Source organism: Schistocerca cancellata, chromosome 2 (assembly GCF_023864275.1).
Source record: "Schistocerca cancellata isolate TAMUIC-IGC-003103 chromosome 2, iqSchCanc2.1, whole genome shotgun sequence".
Classification (NCBI taxonomy): domain Eukaryota; kingdom Metazoa; phylum Arthropoda; class Insecta; order Orthoptera; family Acrididae; genus Schistocerca; species Schistocerca cancellata.
In genome coordinates, this window is record NC_064627.1 from 150,221,016 (window position 1) to 150,241,077 (window position 20,062).

General features: G+C 43.1%; 1 protein-coding gene across 3 annotated transcripts in view; it reads left to right on the plus strand.

Moving 5' to 3' along the window:
- Positions 1 to 20,062, plus strand: part of LOC126161443 (neutral ceramidase-like) — a 516,902-nt gene that overhangs the window by 419,006 nt on the left and 77,834 nt on the right. For all 3 annotated transcript variants that reach the window (XM_049917257.1, XM_049917259.1, XM_049917258.1), the window contains one exon: positions 11,662 to 11,856. In XM_049917257.1, the coding sequence (XP_049773214.1) occupies positions 11,662 to 11,856 (195 nt within the window). The remainder of the gene's footprint in view (positions 1 to 11,661; positions 11,857 to 20,062) is intronic.

Genomic DNA, 20,062 nt, shown 5'->3' on the forward strand with positions numbered 1-20,062 from the left:
TGTTACGTAGGTGACGTCCAGTGACTAGTCCACATTCGGAGTCATTACGCTCTCATCACTAACCCATTCTGCTTCTGTACTGACAACACAATTCTCCCCGCCACCTTTTATAATGGTTACTGGTCAGTTTTACGCTACATAGTGGAGCGCAAATACTTTTGTATATATGAAGATTGTATCTGTTCTTTCGGACATGTCCGAAAGAACAGATACATGGACAAAAGAACAGATACCGTTGGTGCTGTTCATTCGGACATATCCGAAAGAACAGATACCATCGGTGAGCATGCAGCTCGTTAAAGTACAATGGAATGAATACCCGTAGCTGCATACAAGCGTTGATGTAATTGAACGGGGACAGTTGAAAATGTGAGCCCCGATCGGGACTCTAACCCGGGATCTCCTGCTTACATTGCAGACGCTCTATCCGTCTGATCCACCGAGGACACAGAGGAAAGTGCGAGTGCAGGGACTTATCTCTGGCCACGCCTCCCGTGAGACCCACTTTCCCAACTTATTGTCCCGCACTATATTCATAGTGCCCCCGCCCATTATATTCATTACTCGCGGCTTTTTGCCGATTCCCGTAAGAGTTCGGGCACTGTTTGTGCATCCGCACAGAAAAAGATGGGGGCACACATTTTCAACTGCCCCCGTTGCCTTATATCAACGCCTGTATGCAGCTAGGGGTATTTATTTCATTCTACTTTGATTCTAACGAGCTGCATGGTTACCAATGGTATCTGTTCTTTCCGACATGTCCGAAAGAACAGATACCATCTTCATATATTTATAGTTAAGCCTCACCGGCCATTTGACCGTCTTCTTCTGTGCGGATGCACAAACACTGCCCGAACTCTTACGGGAATCGGCAAAAAGCCGCGTGTAATGAGTATAGTGGGCAGGGGCACTATGAATATAGTGCGGGACAATAAGTTGGGAGTGTGGGTCTCACGGGAGGCGTGCCAGAGATATGTCCCTGCAGTCCTCGGGGTCCTCGGTGGGTCAGATGGATAGAGCGTCTGGCATGTAAACAGCAGATCCCGGGTTCGAGCCCGGTCGGGGAACACCTTTTCACTTGTCCCCGTTGACTTATATCAACGCCTGTATGCAACTGTTGTTGTTGTTGTGGTCTTCAGTCCTGAGACTGGTTTGATGCAGCTCTCCATGCTACTCTATCCTGTGCAAGCTTCTTCATCTCCCAGTACCTACTGCAACCTACATCCTTCTGAATCTGCTTAGTGTATTGATCTCTTGGTCTCCCTCTACGATTTTTACCCTCCACACTGCCCTCCAATGCTAAATTTGTGATCCCTTGATGCCTCAAAACATGTCCTACCAACCGATCCCTTCTTCTAGTCAAGTTGTGCCACAAACTTCTCTTCGCCCCAATCCTATTCAATACCTCCTCATTAGTTACGTGATCTACCCACCTTATCTTCAGCATTCTTCTGTAGCACCACATTTCGAAAGCTTCTATTCTCTTCTTGTCCAAACTAGTTATCGTCCATGTCTCACTTCCATACATGGCTACACTCCATACAAATACTTTCAGAAACGACTTCCTGACATCTAAGTCTATATTCGATGTTAACAAATTTCTCTTCTTGAGAAACGCTTTCCTTGCCATTGCCAGTCTACATTTTATATCCTCTCTACTTCGACCATCATCGGTTATTTTACTCCCTAAATAGCAAAACTCCTTTACTACTTTAAGTGTCTCATTTCCTAATCTAATTCCCTCAGCATCACCCGACTTAATTTGACTACATTCCATTATCCTCGTTTTGCTTTTGTTGATGTTCATCTTATATCCTCCTTTCAAGACACTGTCCATTCCGTTCAACTGCTCTTCCAAGTCCTTTGCTGTCTCTGACAGAATTACAATGTCATCGGCGAACCTCAAAGTTTTTACTTCTTCTCCATGAATTTTAATACCTACTCCGAATTTTTCTTTTGTTTCCTTTACTGCTTGCTCAATATACAGATTGAATAACATCGGGGAGAGGCTACAACCCTGTCTCACTCCTTTCCCAACCACTGCTTCCCTTTCATGCCCCTCGACTCTTATAACTGCCATCTGGTTTCTGTACAAATTGTAAATAGCCTTTCGCTCCCTGTATTTTACCCCTGCCACCTTCAGAATGTGGAAGAGAGTATTCCAGTCAACATTGTCAAAAGCTTTCTCTAAGTCTACAAATGCTAGAAATGTAGGTTTGCCTTTTCTTAATCTTTCTTCCAAGATAAGTCGTAAGGTCAGTATTGCCTCACGTGTTCCAACATTTCTACGGAATCCAAACTGATCTTCCCAGAGGTCGGCTTCTACCAGTTTTTCCATTCGTCTGTAAACAATTCGCGTTAGTATTTTGCAGCTGTGACTTATTAAACTGATAGTTCGGTAACTTTCACATCTGTCAACACCTGCTTTCTTTGGGATTGGAATTATTATATTCTTCTTAAAGTCTGAGGGTATTTCGCCTGTCTCATACATCGTGCTCACCAGATGGTAGAGTTTTGTCATGACTGGGTCTCCCGAGGCCATCAGTAGTTCTAATGGAATGTTGTCTACTCCCGGGGCCTTGTTTTGACTCAGGTCTTTCAGTGCTCTGTCAAACTCTTCACGCAGTATCTTATCTCCCATTTCATCTTCATCTACATCCTCTTCCATTTCCATAATATTGTCCTCAAGTACATCGCCCTTGTATAAACCCTCTATATACTCCTTCCACCTTTCTGCTTTCCCTTCTTTGCTTAGAACTGGGTTGCCATCTGAGCTCTTGATATTCATACAAGTGGTTCTCTTCTCTCCAAAGGTCTCTTTAATTTTCCTGTAGGCAGTATCTATCTTACCCCTAGTGAGACAAGCCTCTACATCCTTACATTTGTCCTCTAGCCATCCCTGCTTAGCCATTTTGCACTTCCTGTCGATTTCATTTTTGAGACGTTTGTATTCCTTTTAGCCTGCTTCATTTACTGCATTTTTATATTTTCTCCTTTCATCAATTAAATTCAATATTTCTTCTGTTACCCAAGGATTTCTATTAGCCCGCGTCTTTTTACCTACTTGATCGTCTGCTGCCTTCACCACTTCATCCCTCAGAGCTACCCATTCTTCTTCTACTGTATTTCTTTCCCCCATTACTGTCAATTGTTCCCTAATGCTCTCCCTGAAACTCTCTACAACCTCTGGTTCTTTCAGTTTATCCAGGTCCCATCTCCTTAAATTCCCACCTTTTTGCAGTTTCTTCAGTTTCAATCTGCAGTTCATAACCAATAGATTGTGGTCAGAATCTACATCTGCCCCAGGAAATGTCTTACAATTTAAAACCTGGTTCCTAAATCTCTGTCTTACCTAGTATGCAACTAGGGGTATTCATTTCATTGTGCTTTCAAATACTTTTGGTCTAGTACTTAATCTTGGTAATAGGCAGAAGCGGTTCGCAATTGGGATATTTGGGAGACGATTACCAGTTCCGACCCTCGACTGATGATCAACGGAAACATCAAGAAAACTTTGACAGAAGCAGGTGGTGGAGGTGGGAAGGGGGGATGAATTTATGTTCAGTTCATTTCTAGGACAATATTGTACATTGTTGAGGAAGAAATTAAAGTTGCGTGTGTGTAGAATAGGAGATATGCGCGTCGGCTTAATCACCGGTCTCCAAAGTTCCGTCTGCAGGGCGTGTCGTTTTTGATTAAAAACCACACCAGCAGTGGCGCTAGGAGGGAAGGAGCCAGTGGAATGCATCGCGTGTGGTCCCCCATTTGGCGCTACTCGTATGATCCGCGCTCCAGCGTCTGTTCCGTGCACATTCCTCGCGGATAACTGCTGGCGGAATGCAGTAAGGGGATCTGGAGTACAGCTGGAGGAACGCATCACGGAACAGGAGTACTGGTGGCGCACGGCATTCCTGAGCGCCTGCTCCGCATGCCGTCTTAAGCTGCGTACACGCTATGCTCCCCATTTTCTCAACTTCGCGCATGCGCCTCACGATTTCCGCAGGTAGCATAACGCCCGTCGAAGGGCTTACCTTTCCGTCCTTACCAGGAATCTGGCCAAGCGGAATGGTCTGATTCGTCTAGTAGGGTGTACTGTCGTGTCCTGATATAGGTAGGAGAGAGAGAAAAGGGGTTACTGGTTAGTCTGCGCTCCCGAGCGGTACAGAACAGAAGGCAGAAAGACAATTCGCAGTGAAGGCATTTAATTGTTTTCTTCTATCTGAGCCAACACTGGTACATGCATTTACTAGAAATGCAGGTGGTGAGATTCGGTATGGAACTCGTTGTGCAAACAGGGTTTTGAAATAGTTGTTCATTCCAGACAGGACTAACTAATACACTAGAGGCTAGTTCTAGGGTTAGAAAATGCATGAATAATACTGTTACAACAGAAGCCAGTGCAGAAGTCCCAGGAGTGGATGCTAACCACAGCAGCAAACACTAGCAGCATCGTAAGGCAACTACTTAGTTGCAAAACAAAACATACTGAAAGTGACACTGTTCACTAAGCCACTCCAAGTGAGAGCAGACTTACGCGGAGCTGGACCGAGGCTGGAGTCGACGGACGCGGGTTCGGCGCCCGAACGTCTGACTGAGAAATCCGTCAAAATGCGGAATCTAGGGGTTTTAAAGAGTCGCCTGGGGGCACTGTTTTTCCCACTTAAGCCACCCAGACAATACCGCAGGTCTCTTGCAGGCGCCTGCCAATCACGGTTTAGTTCTGTCCCCTCTACTGCTCCTAAGGCGGGGATGTTAATGCAGTTGCACTAAGTCCGTATTTGGTATCAACATTGCTCAGCTGAAAGCTAAACGTAACTGCTCTGCCAAATAAGGCTTGCTACATTATTGTTATACGTCATTTAGCCCCGCCCCTCCGGCTCCCCAGAATAGGGACTGCTAGGTGAACAGCTTTTTTGGCGTTTTCGCTCTCTTTCTAAACCTTGTGAGCCTACTGACGTTGCTGTTCTCAGGGCTGCTATCAAGCTGGTTTTATCGCTAATACGTGTCTGTTGGTTACAAAGTTCTTCGGTGGCAACCTACCACAGCGTCTAGACGACGTATGAAGTTACATGTTAATTACTTGAAGAGCAACTAGGGCTCTGGGACCGCGTTTGGGGGCGCCTGCATTTACGCAAGCCTCTCCCCTTAATGTTTACTTAATGTAACATCTATCCTAGTTTCGTCTGCCCTCAGCATCGTCTCTGCTTCCGCGCCTTGGAGCGCCTGTCCTCCTTTCTCACAGCTGCAAAGTAACACTACAGTAGCAAGGAATAATCAGTATATTACAGTACTTGTAGAACTCTGACGGGAATATAGTTTTTTGAAATTCCGATCTTAGCTTGCTGTTGACGAGCTGCCACTAAACGTACCACTCAACACAGCCAGGTACCTTGTCAGCGCACTAATTCATTATAAATTCGCATAATTACCCGTTACCGAACCTTGCTTTCTTTTTTCAAATTGATCGATCAGCGTGGCACATTGAAATTTCGAGAGTCTGAGAATGTCACACGCACACACTTCCTTAAAGACACTCACGTGTGTCTTCATTCATAGATCAGCCAGTCGATTCACCACCTGCAATTTAATTACAATACTCAAGTCGAAGGCATGCTAAATAACGTTCCACGAGTCCCGTATAACCCGTAGTATTTACTCGACGTTCCATATATAATCTGCAAGAAAGAAAGGCAGAAAAAAGCGACGCACGAGAAAAGGAATTTTCCGAAAGGGACGGAAATCGGTAGCTGTGATTTATATGTACAGACAAATAAATGATTACAAATTTAGAAGAATTGGATGACTGATAAAAAAAGAGAGATTCACAAATTTAACAAGTCACAGACGCGCTGGTACATCTCTGGCCTTTATGCAAGCAGTTATTGACAGACTTATTGGATGTTCTTCTGAGGAATGTGTGCCAAATTCTGTCCAATAAAAGAATAAATTGTCAGTTGTAGGCTGTGTTGTGCTTTATTAAAATCGTGCTATTAGCTGATTTAGGCCGTGAGCCAATTATGAAACACATTTATTATGTCATTAATTACATATCGTGCTCATCATATAAAAGAATTTGATGCGCACGATATGTAATACATGACATGGGGAATGTTTGATAATAGCTCACTGCCGAAATTAGCTAACAGCACGATTCAAAGAAAACGCAGTACAGCCTACAGTGGGCAGTGTATTCTTTTATTAAACACTTAGAGGCTGTGGATCCCCACGGAAGCAAAATCTTGAAATTCTGTCCAGTTGGCGCGTTAGATCGTCAAAATCCCAATCTGGTTGGAGGGCTCTGTCCATAATGCTCCAAACGTTCTCTGCTGGGAGAAGAGTCGGCGATGTAGCTGACCAAGGTGGAGTTTGGCAAGCAGTAAAAACTCTCACCCTTGCGGGCGGGCATTATCTAGCTGGAATGTAAATCCAGGATGGCTTGCCATGAGGGCAACAAAACGCGGCGTAGAATGTCGTCGACGTACCGCTGTGCTGCAAGGGTGCCGAGGATGACAACCAAAGGAAATGACACCCGAACCATCACCCCTGGATATCAGGCCGCCTCCAGACACGTCTTCGACCTGGAATCTCATTGACTCGGGTAGAATTGTCTTTAGTGATGAGTGCCGCTTAGAACTGATCCACAACGACCAGCGGAAACGTGAGACGTGTAATCGAAATGGCAGACGAAGACTTGTGGCATAAGACAACCCTCATTCCGCCAAAGGCTTTGTCATAGAGGGCGGAGGAGCGTACAGAGGTTCAGGGCGCTCTGTTGCCCTTTGAGCCGTAGTTGTGTCCGGCTCTTCGAAAAGCGCGCCAGGCGGAGTGCTTTCGCTTCACGTCTAGTGTTTGCGGTGGCGCTTTCGGTTTGGCGCGCTGTTTGGATGGGTACCGCCTTATGGCGGGAGGTGGTGCAAGTGTACGGTCACGTGACGATCGAGGAGTACGTACTGGACGGTGACCGAGAGAGGTGGTGGCGCAAGCGGGGCCCTGTTGTTGGGGGTCGTCAACTGCTCGCCAAGTGCTTAGCCCGACCTCTTGGCTGTCAGGGGCTAAGTCTGCCTTACCAGCATGTACGTGGCTTACGAAGATTAGAAGCCTTGGTGCAGGAGATCAGCGTGTGGGACCGTATGTCTTCTTATCGACCGTTTAAACCATTGGCAGCGGTTGGTTCTGACGAGCATAAGGAAGTGCAACGTGTTCCCGGCGCTGTGGTGGAGTGTGAGAAGTTGAGTACTGTTTTCATATAACAAGAGTTAGTTATATAAAAGGGGTTTTTCAAGTTCTATTGAAGTGTATGAGTTTCTTCACCAGTGGTTTTGTTGGGGTCTTCCCATCACAGTTTTCGTTTGCCTGTCCGCGGGAATGTGGGAATTGCTTGGTCGGGCCGTTTCATTCACATCTCGATTGGGTGAATCAGAGTCGATGTCGCGTGTCTCTTTGGTTCGGAGTCTGTGCAGGCACCACCCTTGCTACATCTTCTGGTTTTGACTAACTCGGGGAGATGGTGGGTTGTAATGCAAGTTTTGGGGCTGATCTGCTGTGGCCCTGTAGAGCACCAATAACTACTCCGACTATTGTGATCTGGGCCCCTTTAGACGTGTCACTCCCTCACCGAGCTAAGGTAAACTTTTTTTGGGAACTGCCTTTAATGTGAAGCTTTGTGTGCTGGCTTATTCACATTTATCTTGTAACAACTGACAGGTGTAATATAAGTTATTTAATTCGCAAGAGACAACTATTTTAACTTTAGTGCAAACTAGCTACTTAAAGGTTTTTTAAAGAATTTTTCTCTTAGATATATGATAAGTTTAAAATCTTATTATTGGGAAGTTGTTAACGTCATACCTTGCAATCTCCTTTTCATAAAGAAAATTTGTCAGCTATTGGAAATTGTTTTTCAAATAGTTTTTTTTTAAAAAGCCAGACTTAAAAATTTATTATTGAGAAAGTCTTTTAAAATAAAAAGGTATCTTTAGCAGTGTGTGTTATTTCACCAGCACCTCCTGGCCACGATAACGTTTTGGAATAAAATGTGTAAGCCGGCCGGTGTGGCCGTGCGGTTAAAGGCGCTTCAGTCTGGAATCGCGTGACCGCTCCGGTCGCAGGTTCGAATCCTGCCTCGGGCAGGGATGTGTCTGCTGTCCTTAGGTTAGTTAGGTTTAAGTAGTTCTAAGTTCTAGGGGACTGATGACCACTGATGTTAAGTCCCATAGTGCTCAGAGCCATTTTTGAATAACATGTGTACTTGAGTTGTTGTCTGTGAACCGCTCTAATTGATGGTTCACCCTTGGGACAAGAAACAGCTTCTAAAGGGATGAGGATGCAGAAGGCAATGAAAACCACCGCACTGAAGACAAATAATGTGTACCCACGGGACATGTGGCCTGTAACTGAAACGTTTTATGATGATATCTCCACCGCAGCAAGATTCTAGTCTAGTCTCCCATTCGGATCTTCGGATGGGGACTGCCAATTGGGAGGTGACCGTGAGTAAAATACTGAATGGCCAACGAAAGGATAATGTTGTACGAGTCGAGCCGTGGAATGGCAGAAATTTGAACGTGGTAGGGAACCTAGAAACGCTAAGGATCAATCTGTATACGGTGAGGATAAGTGAAGTGAAATGGAAAGACGGCAAGGATTTCTGGTCAGATGAGTATAGTGTAATATCAATAGCAGCAGAAAATGGTATAATGGGAATAGGATCCTTCGTGAATAGGAATGCAGGGCAGAGACAGTTACTGTGAATAGTTCAGCGACAGGATTGTTCCCATCCGAATCAACGGCATTCCAACACCAACAACAATAGTTTTTCTGTAAATTTCAGATGCTAGCAATGAATAATCTGTTCAAATGTCACATGAGGAAGAGGTATACTTTGAAAATTCCGAGATACAGGAAGGTCTCAGATTACATCATAGTTAGGCGGAGATATCGAAATCAGATATTGGATTGTAACGCATATCGAGGAGCAGATATAGACTCAGCTCGCAATTTAATGCTGATGAAGAACAGGCTGAAGTTTAAGAGACTAGTCAGGAACAATCAGTGCGCAAAGAAGTGTGGTACAGAAGTAGTAACGAATGAAAAGATATGCTTGAAGTACTCTAAGGCGATAGATACTGCGATAATGAATAGCTCACTAGGACTTTCAGTTGAAGAGGAATGCCATCCCTAAAATGGGCAATGAAGGAAGTTGAAAAAAAAGCAGAGGTACAAGGAAGGCAATTGCGAAGAAGCGATGAATAATAGAATAAATACTTTAGTTCCGCGACGAAAGAAGGAACTGCAAAAATGCTCGGTTAACTTTAGGAATACATAGATACAAGTCACTTAGGAATGAAGTAAACAGGAAGTGTAGGGAAGCCAAGGCAAAACGGCTGTATGAAAAATGTAAAGAAATCGGAAAAAGAAATGGCCATCGGAAAGACTGACTGAACGTATAGAAATGTCAAAACAAGCTTCGGGGAAATTTAAAGCAAGGGTGGTAACCTTAAAAATGCAATGGGAATTCCACTGTTAAATGCAGGGGAAGAGCAGATACGTGGTAAGAGTATATTGAGAGCCTCTGTGAGGAGGAGGAATTGTCTGATGACGTGACAGAAGAAGAAACAGGAGTCGATAGGGAAGAGATAGAAGAGACTTTAAAAGCGCTTGGGAAGAAGGCAGAAAACATGATAAAATTTTATCAGAATCCCTAAAATGATTGGGTGAAGCGAGAAAAACAAGACTGTTGATGTTCGTGTGTGGAGTGTACGTAACTAGCGCTACACTACCGACCTTCCGGAAGAACGTCACCGACACAGTACCCTATTTTGATTGAAAGAGCCAATAAGTGCGAGAATTATTGCACAATCAGCGTAACAGTTCATGATTCCAAGCTGCTTACAAGAAGAATATACAGAAAAAGGAAAAGAGAACTGAGGATCTTTTATATGACGATCGATTTGACATAGGAAAGGTAAGACACCAGAGAGGCAGTTCTGAAGTTGAGGTTAATAATGGAAGTAATACTGAAGAAAAGTTAAGTCCTCGTCCTTAGGATTTTTCGACATAGAAAAAGCCTTTGTCCATGTCAAAAGACGCAAGATGTTAGAAATTCGGAGAAAACGGAAGCAATAGACAATACGGACAATAAGAATATAAGAACAAGAATTAAGTGCCCTGAGTCCGCAGCTCGTGGTCGTGCGGTAGCGTTCTCGCTTCCCATGCCCGGGTTCCCGGGTTCGATTCCCGGCGGGTTCAGGGATTTTCTCTGCCTCGTGATGACTGGGTGTTGTGTGCTGTCCTTAGGTTAGGTAGGTTTAACTAGTTCTAAGTTCTAGGGGACTGATGACCATAGATGTTAAGTCCCATAGTGCTCAGAGCCATAAGGCTCATAAGGTAGGGATGTGGTCTTTCGCCCCTACCGTTCAATCTATAAATCGAAGAAAAATTGACAGAGATAGAAGGACCTTTCAAGAGAGGTATTGAAATTCAAGGTGAGATGCTGTGAATAATACGATTCGCTGATGACATTACTATCCCGAGTGAAAGTGAACAAGAATTACGTGATTTGTGAATAGAGTGAACAGTGTGAGGACTACAGAATATAGATTGAGAGTAAATCGAAGAAAGACGCAAGTAATGAGAAGTTGCGGAAATGAGAACAGCAGGAAACGTAACATCAGAATTGATTATCACGGAGTAGACGAAGTTAGGGAATTCTGCTACCTAGACGCAAAAATAACTCATGATGGACGGGGCAAGGAGAACATAAAAAGGGCGTTTCTGACCAAGAAATCTGCTAGTATCAAACATAATCCTTAATTTGAGGAAGAAATTTCTGATGATGTACGTCTGGGGCATAGCATCTGTGTTTGTGAGCCAAGAACGGTGCTGAGAGTGTAAACGTTATCTGCCGCCTGATATTGAAACTGAAGGGTAGCGTTAATGACGTGAGACTACAAAGCTGTGCAACGCTATCGGTACTATTCCGTCCCTCTGTACCGGATGGAGTTAACTGCCCCGAAGAGAACCTCAGAAAGTCGGTCGAAACATCCGTAATTCAGTTGCTTTAGTGTTTTACATTGACGCGACCTAATTTCAAAACTATTTTATTCGAAACGACATCGGCCGTGAAAGCTTACAAACTTGTATAATGGGGCAGTCTATAATGTTTCACACATCTGTCGATACTTTGCGCTATAACTGCAGCGTTGCCCCGTTTCTCGTCACATATCGTGCAACATCTGTCTCGTGGTCTGTGACTCGTAGCGATGGGACAACCTGTATTTGTTCGTCTGTTTAACTATTGAATAAGCCAGCAGGTCCATCCGCCAGTTCATTTGATAAGCTACTTAGTATATAACGGGTTGAAGTGTGTAAAGTTGTGTAGAGACATTGGCTTCATTTGAAATTTAGTGTCCGTGTTTTACTACCGCCTTTATTCTTCTTTTTAAAAACAATGTCTCATAATGACGTACGAGGAAGTCTAACCGTTCATGACACTGTTTTTGTAACTCTTCGCTGAAAAACACAGTAAAAGAATTTCGCTACACGTGGGCCACTGCGTTCCTGTTAGACAGCGTGGACAGTGTGTAAACTAGCATTGCTGTACAAGTTGACGGGGAGGGCGTAGCACAGTGAGAGAGGTGTTCCTGATTGTTGACTTTGCAGGTGCGGGGCTGCCTGCCTGCCATGGGCTACAGCTTCGGCGCGGGCACCACGGACGGCCCCGGCGCCTTCGCCTTCCAGCAGGGCACCCGCTCCAGCAACTCACTCTGGGACACGGTGCGCGACTTTCTGGCCACGCCCACGCAGGATGACGTGGCCTGCCACGCCCCCAAACCCATTCTCCTCATGACTGGCAGGGTGAGTACACCGCAGTGTTCTGTCGAGCTCTGGTCACCACCTCACGGATCAAGGCACGCTGCACAGATTTTGCTGCCACTTCACATACAGCAAAAGGGAAACAAGTGGGCACGATCTTCCGTTTGTATCGTAGGATCTATTCTTCCCATTTTAGATGTTATTTAGTAAACTTCCTAAGAGACCCAGTGTTCGCCTGATACTTATTCATAGTTGTAACCAAGACTTCGTACATGTGGAACTGATTATTAACTTCCAAAATTTGTTTGTTTACAACATTTGAAGTAGTATGATTGGAGACATCAGAGAACATTTTGCTTCCTTCACTGACACAGAGGAGAGTCACATAGAGCTGCCCGTGCAGAAAGCAACTGACAATAAGTTCAACGCCCGCAACGTGCAGTGTCAGGCCTTGTGCTCTGTTTACCGCCATGACATAACATAAGCTCTCTGGGCATTGTACGCGTTTAATGCGAAATGGTAAACTGTAAGGAATAAGTGCGATTCGGTATATGAATTCGAGTCTAGAGCCTGCATATTCTTGAGTCTTTTAGCCATTCTGGTGCATTCAGAAGAACCCGACTATCTTCTAGGCATTTTTATTCATAAACAAAACGAAATAAAAATATAATGAGCAGGCACCCAAATCGCAAAGCATACTTAATAAATTCATTGTCCCTAGGAAGGACTATAATTCTTATCTATCAAAGAAAAGCAGTATCGCTAAGTTTTTAATACCCAACGCAAAATCAATAAATTCATATATCCTAGCCAAGTACATTCAATGTTGGCTTGTTTTCATAAACATAAGATTATGGTGCTCAATTCCGTCACTGTTGTAAACTTTCGGAAATAGATCTGAGTTTAAAAATAGCTTTCCCAGGACAGAACAAAAATTCCAGTAAAACCTTCAAAAGAAGTGAAGCAGTCCCACTGAATTTTTAATACACAAAAACCGAAGTAAGTCCTTATATCCTAGGAAAATAAATTCGCTCAATTCCTACGTTCCAAACTTCACAGAAGATCTCCTACGTAACTTTACGGAACAGCACTCCTGGAAGAGATGATATTGAGGGATATGGCTCAGCCACATCTGCGGGATTGTTTCGAGGATAAATTTTCACTCTGAATTGTAGTGCGCGCTTATATGAAATGCCCTGGAAGATTAAAACCGTGTGTCAGATTAAAGTCCAAACCTGGTATCGTTGTCCTACAAGTTATCCAGAGGACGTCTGTGAGGTTTGCAACGTACTGGCAGTAGTCGTATTCGGGTAGCTTGGCTGATAGAGCACTTACCCGGAAAGGCCCAGTTCAGCACGAAGCTTTAATCTCCTAGGAAGATCATAACAGCGTGTAACAGAAAGAAAAACGGTAGACGTGTTGAACATCAATTTGTATTCGGGAAAAGTAAACATAATAGCAAAAATAACAGATATTCCGAATTTACGATTATAATTGTTAGCAATTTTACTGCTATGGTTCAAATGCTGTAAGTGTTTTTTTTCTTTTAGGACATTAGCCGTAGAAATGCAAAACATATGATGTCGACAGAAAAATACCTTTGACATAATCTAATGGTTGTACTTCAAGTACTCTAAATTTTACGATTTTTTTAAATTTTAGAATATTTGCCTGTAAACTTTGTTGTCTCTTCAGAACAGTGGTAATAATGGACAGAAGGATGGCTTAAAAGAGAAGTGAACAGCAGCGAACTACTAAATTCACACTGGATTGTATATCGTCAGTTCACCAGACGCCAGCGGAGGCGGCGTATTTATTGCCGTGTAGAATTCGGTAACTAGTGATGTTATAACACAATCCGAACGTGAAATAATCTGGTTTAAAGCAAGCAACGTGTGGATAAAACAATGTAATCGAATGCTTTTATAAAGCACTTGCCTCAAGACCACGTCAGAGAATAAGCACCCTCCGCCATGAACTGTAAGGTGGCTTCTAAAACATCGATGCATATGTGGAAACAATTTTTACTTTTCAGCTTTAAAATAATTTGTCTTTACGCTGGTGTAAAATATTACAAAAGTGGTTCGTTGGATGATAGCTGAGAGCAGCAACTAGGTAATCTCAAAATGTCATTCGATTCTGTAGAGTAGAGTTTGACGACATGTATCTTACAAAAGCACTATGAAAGTTGCTGAAAAAATAAACAGTTATTGACAGAAAAATATACGGAATTCATACTATATTGGATGGTTGTAAAAAGCGTCATATATTCCTATAAGAGGCAGTATTGGTCAAAACTAGTATAGTGATATGTGCGGAAACTAATACTTGTTGAGATACGCCTGATTGAATATCCACAATTCACGGCCTGCATTTTATTTACAGATCACACCAGAGATGGCATAGTAAATTGTCACAAAATACGCACATATGGAAGATGGAAATCCTCGAGCAGTCGAGATGGTGCTGCTCAGGATCGCTTCGGTATGGGCACGAATTGTCAGTGACAGCCTCATAGGGCCACACATTTTACCAAACAGAGTTTGCGTATCACAGATTTCTGCGCTATGAATTATCAGTGCAGCTGAAGAATGGTACTCTTTGGGGACAACGGCTATGGTTCATGCACGCCGAGACACCACCCTATTTTCTACAGATCGCCCGACAATACCTCGCTGCAGTGTGTCATTGGCGATGAATTGTTAGAGGGGGCGCGGTAGCATGGACTCCTCGTATGTCGGATCTGAATCGTTTCTTGTAGTTGTGACCAATGCTACCTTCTGTAGGAGTACGTGATACTTTTTTAAACACATTACGTTTGAACGTACGTGCTAAGTCATGGAAAATTTGTAGTCCATTTATAACACGGTGTTTTTTTTTGTTTTCTTGCCCTTCATGCTTCTTTTTCTGGTTACTCTGGGTATCTTTTTTTTCTTTCTGCAGATGACCACAAAATTGGTATCACATTTATCTATACGCTTAAATCAAGGTTTTAAAGAGTTACAATGCACCAAAACGCTGCTTCAGCACCCACCATGTCCAGGATTAAAGTGGAAGATACGTAACCATCAATGAAAGGAGTGTCTGCATCCAACATACGAATAAATGCGAGAAGAGCGGAAAGGGACCACATAATTTTCAGAAAAACAAAAAACGTTCGATAATGTCTAAAATATGTGTTTTCGTTTTTGTGCATATTGTAGTAATTTAATTCATTCTGTACATGCTCGTATCGATCTGAAAGTTGTTGCAATACAACAGGAGTCAATAACATCATTGAAAACAATCAATGCCAGTATTCTGAAACAGGACTTCTTGTCGTTTTGGGGAAATAACACCGGCCTGGCAAGAGGCCCCTTCTCTAAATCTCACAGCTGTGTAAAATAGTATCTCCTAAATTTTATAGGCATTTTCATGAACTCGTAATAGCTTAGTATAAAAGAGGAGCGTTTTGTGAATACAATAATGTCAGGCAAGTGGTCCCTTTTTATATGAGAGCTATAAATGCCTACATATGTTACTAATTTGCTGCTGGTAGAAGTAATACGACAGCTGACAGCTGACGTTAATGTAGCAACGAAAACCTACAAGACGTGTTAACTCTGCTGTGGATGCTAGAAATGAAAAAGGTGAAGCTGCTGTGAATACATATGACTGGCCAAAAGTCTGAAAGGACAGTAATGCCAACAAAGTACCTCATCTAACTAAATATATCTTACTTTGAGTTTATCATTAGCAAAATGGACATTGATGGAAATGAATTTGCCGACCGTATCTTTGTCAAAGGAAATGTGAAAAAGAAGCCGTTGAGTTTCCGGTTGCAGTAATTCCAGCAGGGGCGACAAATCAACGAAACGATTGTCTTTTTAAAAACATCAGGACCTATTGCAAAGAAGAGTAAAAAGACATTGTGTGTCCTGAAGTAGAACCAGAACCTGAGTCAGTGACATTGGGGATTCTGAGGAAGAAGAGGAGGAAAAGCTATTAGGAAACGGTCTTCAACCCCTTCTGATATATGTGCCTTAGAAGTAGAAAATCAGATCCTTTGGGCACTATAAAATAACGGGTATCAGAAACCATTTTTGGATTTTTTGTCAATTGAAAATTTTGGGTGGTTTGGGGCCCATTAATGGAAATAAAATCAAAAATTTTATCTCAAAGGTGCCATAACACTGAGTAAAAACACAATATTTTGCTAAAAAAAGAGCTGTGCCTGGTACGGTAATTTTCCTCAATTTGGGGACAATTTATCTGGTTTTAAATTTTTGGATATTGTGATATACGTCTGAAGGGGTTAACCACTTAATGTGTGATCTCGGCTTTAAAAATGCGTACCATTTGACAAAGGACTTTCTGAGTATTGTTTTGTTTCTTAAATATGTTAAATGAAAGAATGGTAATAAAGTGAAACTTCAAAATGCAATATCTCAAAACACCCATTTTCCAACGGAAATATTCAGCCTGTCAAAACTCACTCAAATTTAGAAACAGGAATCTATTTTTTTAATTGTTCAGAATTTAACGTTGAACATAGAACTTACAATAGCTGAAAATACAAAATTTTCAGCCCCCTTTTCGCTTTCCGTCTCACAAATACAGATCTTTGGAAAATATTTGTACATTATTGCACCTTTTTCATATGGCTGCAGTGAGTGACTCATTAGTACATTGTGTTTTACCATGCAGACGTTTGTTTCCTAGTTCCGGATATTCAATGTCTCTACTGATTGATTTCATAGTGCCAGTAACAATTTATTGCAAGTAGTGGTCATATTTGTAAGGGTTTTTAGGATCCACAAGGCTGTTGACATAAACACGTCAACTCTGAGGTCGAGAAGGAAAGAGGTAACTTCATGCATTTGGGTCAGTAGAAGTCGTGTAAAGGAATATACTACTTGCCTCCTACCTTCCAACTCTTCAGTACTGGTCTTAATAGCAACTTCTTTGGAAGCTCGGTCCCGTCTGATAAGTTTGTGCCCTTAATGCCGTCGCTCAACCCGACACCCATTTTGTTGTGTTCGGTACATTCAAGTTTTTCTACTTGAACATTTTTACCATGTGTCTGTTTTTACAAATTAGCTCTATGGTGTGCTAATCGCCCATGCACTTTGTACGAAGCGTTCTTGCTATCGGATTGCCACAGGGGATAGCATGATACACCACTTCAAATCACTTGTTCCCAGTCATCAAAAGTGCAGCGTTGACCACAAGAAATGTGTGGTTCATGAGGAGCTGCCCGCTACGAAAATTCGTTATGCTAACTGGAATTCTGGTAGCACTTTGAAACAGATGAGAAATTCCTTTCCCTAACTTCATTAGACTTTTTAAAACCTCTATCCGCAATACGCGACGGTCCCTCTGCATCAGTACATGAAGTCTGCCTGGTTTAGCTACGATTGTTCCTTCACATTTCGACTTCACAGTCAAATCACCGACAGTCGGATGTGGTAGTTTTAGAAGGGTTGAAATGTCCTTGATGGATTTGTTGCTCAAGTGACATCCAATCACTAGTCCACGTTCGAAGTTATTGAGCTCTCCTGACCTATCCCTCTGCTGTTAGTGATAACACAATATTCTCCGCCTGCTTTTATACAGGGCTATTACAAATGATTGAAGCGATTTCATAAATTCACTGTAGCTCCATTCATTGACATATGGTCACGACACACTACAGATACGTAGAAAAACTCATAAAGTTTTGTTCGGCTGAAGCCGCACTTCAGGTTTCTGCTGCCAGAGCGTTCGAGAGCGCAATGAGACAAAATGGCGACAGGAGCCGAGAAAGCGTATGTCGTGCTAGAAATGCACTCACATCAGTCAGTCATAACAGTGCAACGACACTTCAGGACGAAGTTCAACAAAGATCCACCAACTGCTAACTCCATTCGGCGATGGTATGCGCAGTTTAAAGCTTCTGGATGCCTCTGTAAGGGGAAATCAACGGGTCGGCCTGCAATGAGCGAAGAAACGGTTGAACGCGTGCGGGCAAGTTTCACGCGTAGCCCGCGGAAGCCGACGAATAAAGTAAGCAGGGTGCTAAACTTACCACAGCCGACAGTTTGGAAAATCTTACGGAAAAGGCTAAAGCAGAAGCCTTACCGTTTACAATTGCTACAAGCCCTGACACCCGATGACAAAGTCAAACGCTTTGAATTTTCGGCGCGGTTGCAACAGCTCGTGGACGAGGATGCGTTCAGTGCGAAACTTGTTTTCAGTGATGAAGCAACATTTTTTTTCTTAATGGTGAAGTGAACAGACACAATGTGCGAATCTGGGCGGTAGAGAATCCTCACGCATTCGTGCAGCAAATTCGCAAATCACCAAAAGTTAACGTGTTTTGCGCAATCTCACGGTTTAAAGTATACGGCCCCTTTTTCTTCTGCGAAAAAAAGTTACAGGACACGTGTATCTGGACATGCTGGAAAATTGGTTCATGCCACAACTGGAGACCGACAGCGCCGACTTCATCTTTCAACAGGATGGTGCTCCACCGCACTTCCATCATGATGTTCGGCATTTCTTAAACAGGAGATTGGAAAACCTTGGATCGGTCGTGGTGGAGATCATGATCAGCAATTCATGTCATGGCCTCCGCGCTCTCCCGACTTAACCCCATGCGATTTCTTTCTGTGGGGTTATGTGAAAGATTCAGTGTTTAAACCTCCTGTACCAAGAAACGTGCCAGAACTGCGAGCTGGCATCAACGATGCTTTCGAACTCATTGATGGGGACATGCTGCGCCGAGTGTGGGAGGAACTTGATTATCGGCTTGATGTCTGTCGAATCATAAAGGGGCACATATCGAACATTTGTGAATGCCTAAAAAAACTTTTTGAGTTTTTGTATGTGTGTGCAAAGCATTGTGAAAATATCTCAAATAATAAAGTTATTGTGGAGCTGTGAAATCGCTTCAATCATTTGTAATAACCCTGTATTTTCAGGTCCGCTCTCGTGGCATGTAGCGGTCAACTCCGCAGTGCACAAGGATGTCCGAATAGTTTTGAGTTTGTACAGTGTTCCAGAAGACCGCTATGCATGGAAAAAATCTTGAAAAGGCAGTGGGTGCCAAATAGCTGCTTCTGATGATAATCATAATGATCACGACGCTGATAATGAACCATCAAAGACAATCCTTTATTGAACGATAGCCATATGCCCTCGATTTTGTGGAATATCTTCAGTGTATTTTAGCAGTGCTGCTGGTCTCGAAATTTCATGGCCCATTACATCGTTGGGGAATGCACGCCACACCGATTTTTCTCCATCTCTTGCGAATTTTCCACTTTGCCACCGTTTCACGTAATTGTTCTGCACATCACTCTGCACGTGTGTCGCTTCCTCTGCGTGTGGAACCTCGACCACATTCTGTCCTGTTCACACCTCTGCATGCGGTGTCCTACTCTACGGGTTCTGTCACTACGAAGAGTTATCTCATTTGAAGATGTTGGTGTGTATCCTGCACACATGTGCTGTCTTACTGTATTTTCCTGTGTAGGTGCAAGGAGTAGACGATAGCACCTGGATCTCGATCGAGCTCCCCAATGGCGGGCAGAGGAGCGAGAAGGTAAGGCGTCGAGTGCGTTGCACGTATGGGCCTTTGACGCGTAGTGCTTACCAGGTACGGAAGCTGTGCTGGTGTGACGCATTTTAAGTACATGTAGAGATAAACGTGACGAGTACAGGAATATCCATCGGCACAATGGTTATACTAGATTGTTTTTCGTAGCCGTTTGCATTGCCCAGTCTCGTAGGTACGAAGATGTAGCATCTGCATACCGAAGACTGGTTTTAGTGTCTAGTGTGCAGTTTTGTTCGTCTCTTTGCAACGACTGTAGCCTATCTTAACTTGAAATTGTTTACTGTAATCTTGCCTTCACTGCTACTGTAAAATTTTACTTTCCTCACTTTACTCCCTAGCCAGTTTATGAAATTCTTGCCCGCCTGAAGTTGCGTCCTTTTAACATTTCCTTTCTGTCAAGTTTTGCCACCAAGAGTCGTCAGTAGCACCACACATCTAAAGCTTTCATTCCCTCCTTGTACGTATTCTCCGTTTTCGTATAAAACTGTATTTCAGATAAATATCGTCAGAAAAGATATCCTAACAAACTTATTTCCGTTTTTGGCATACTTCTGTTTTTCATAAAATAGTTGCTTGCGATTGCCAGTTTCCATCTTACATCCTGTTTATTTATGCCATCGTCAGGTATTTTTCTTATCCAGATAGCAAAACTTGACTACTGTTTTTAGT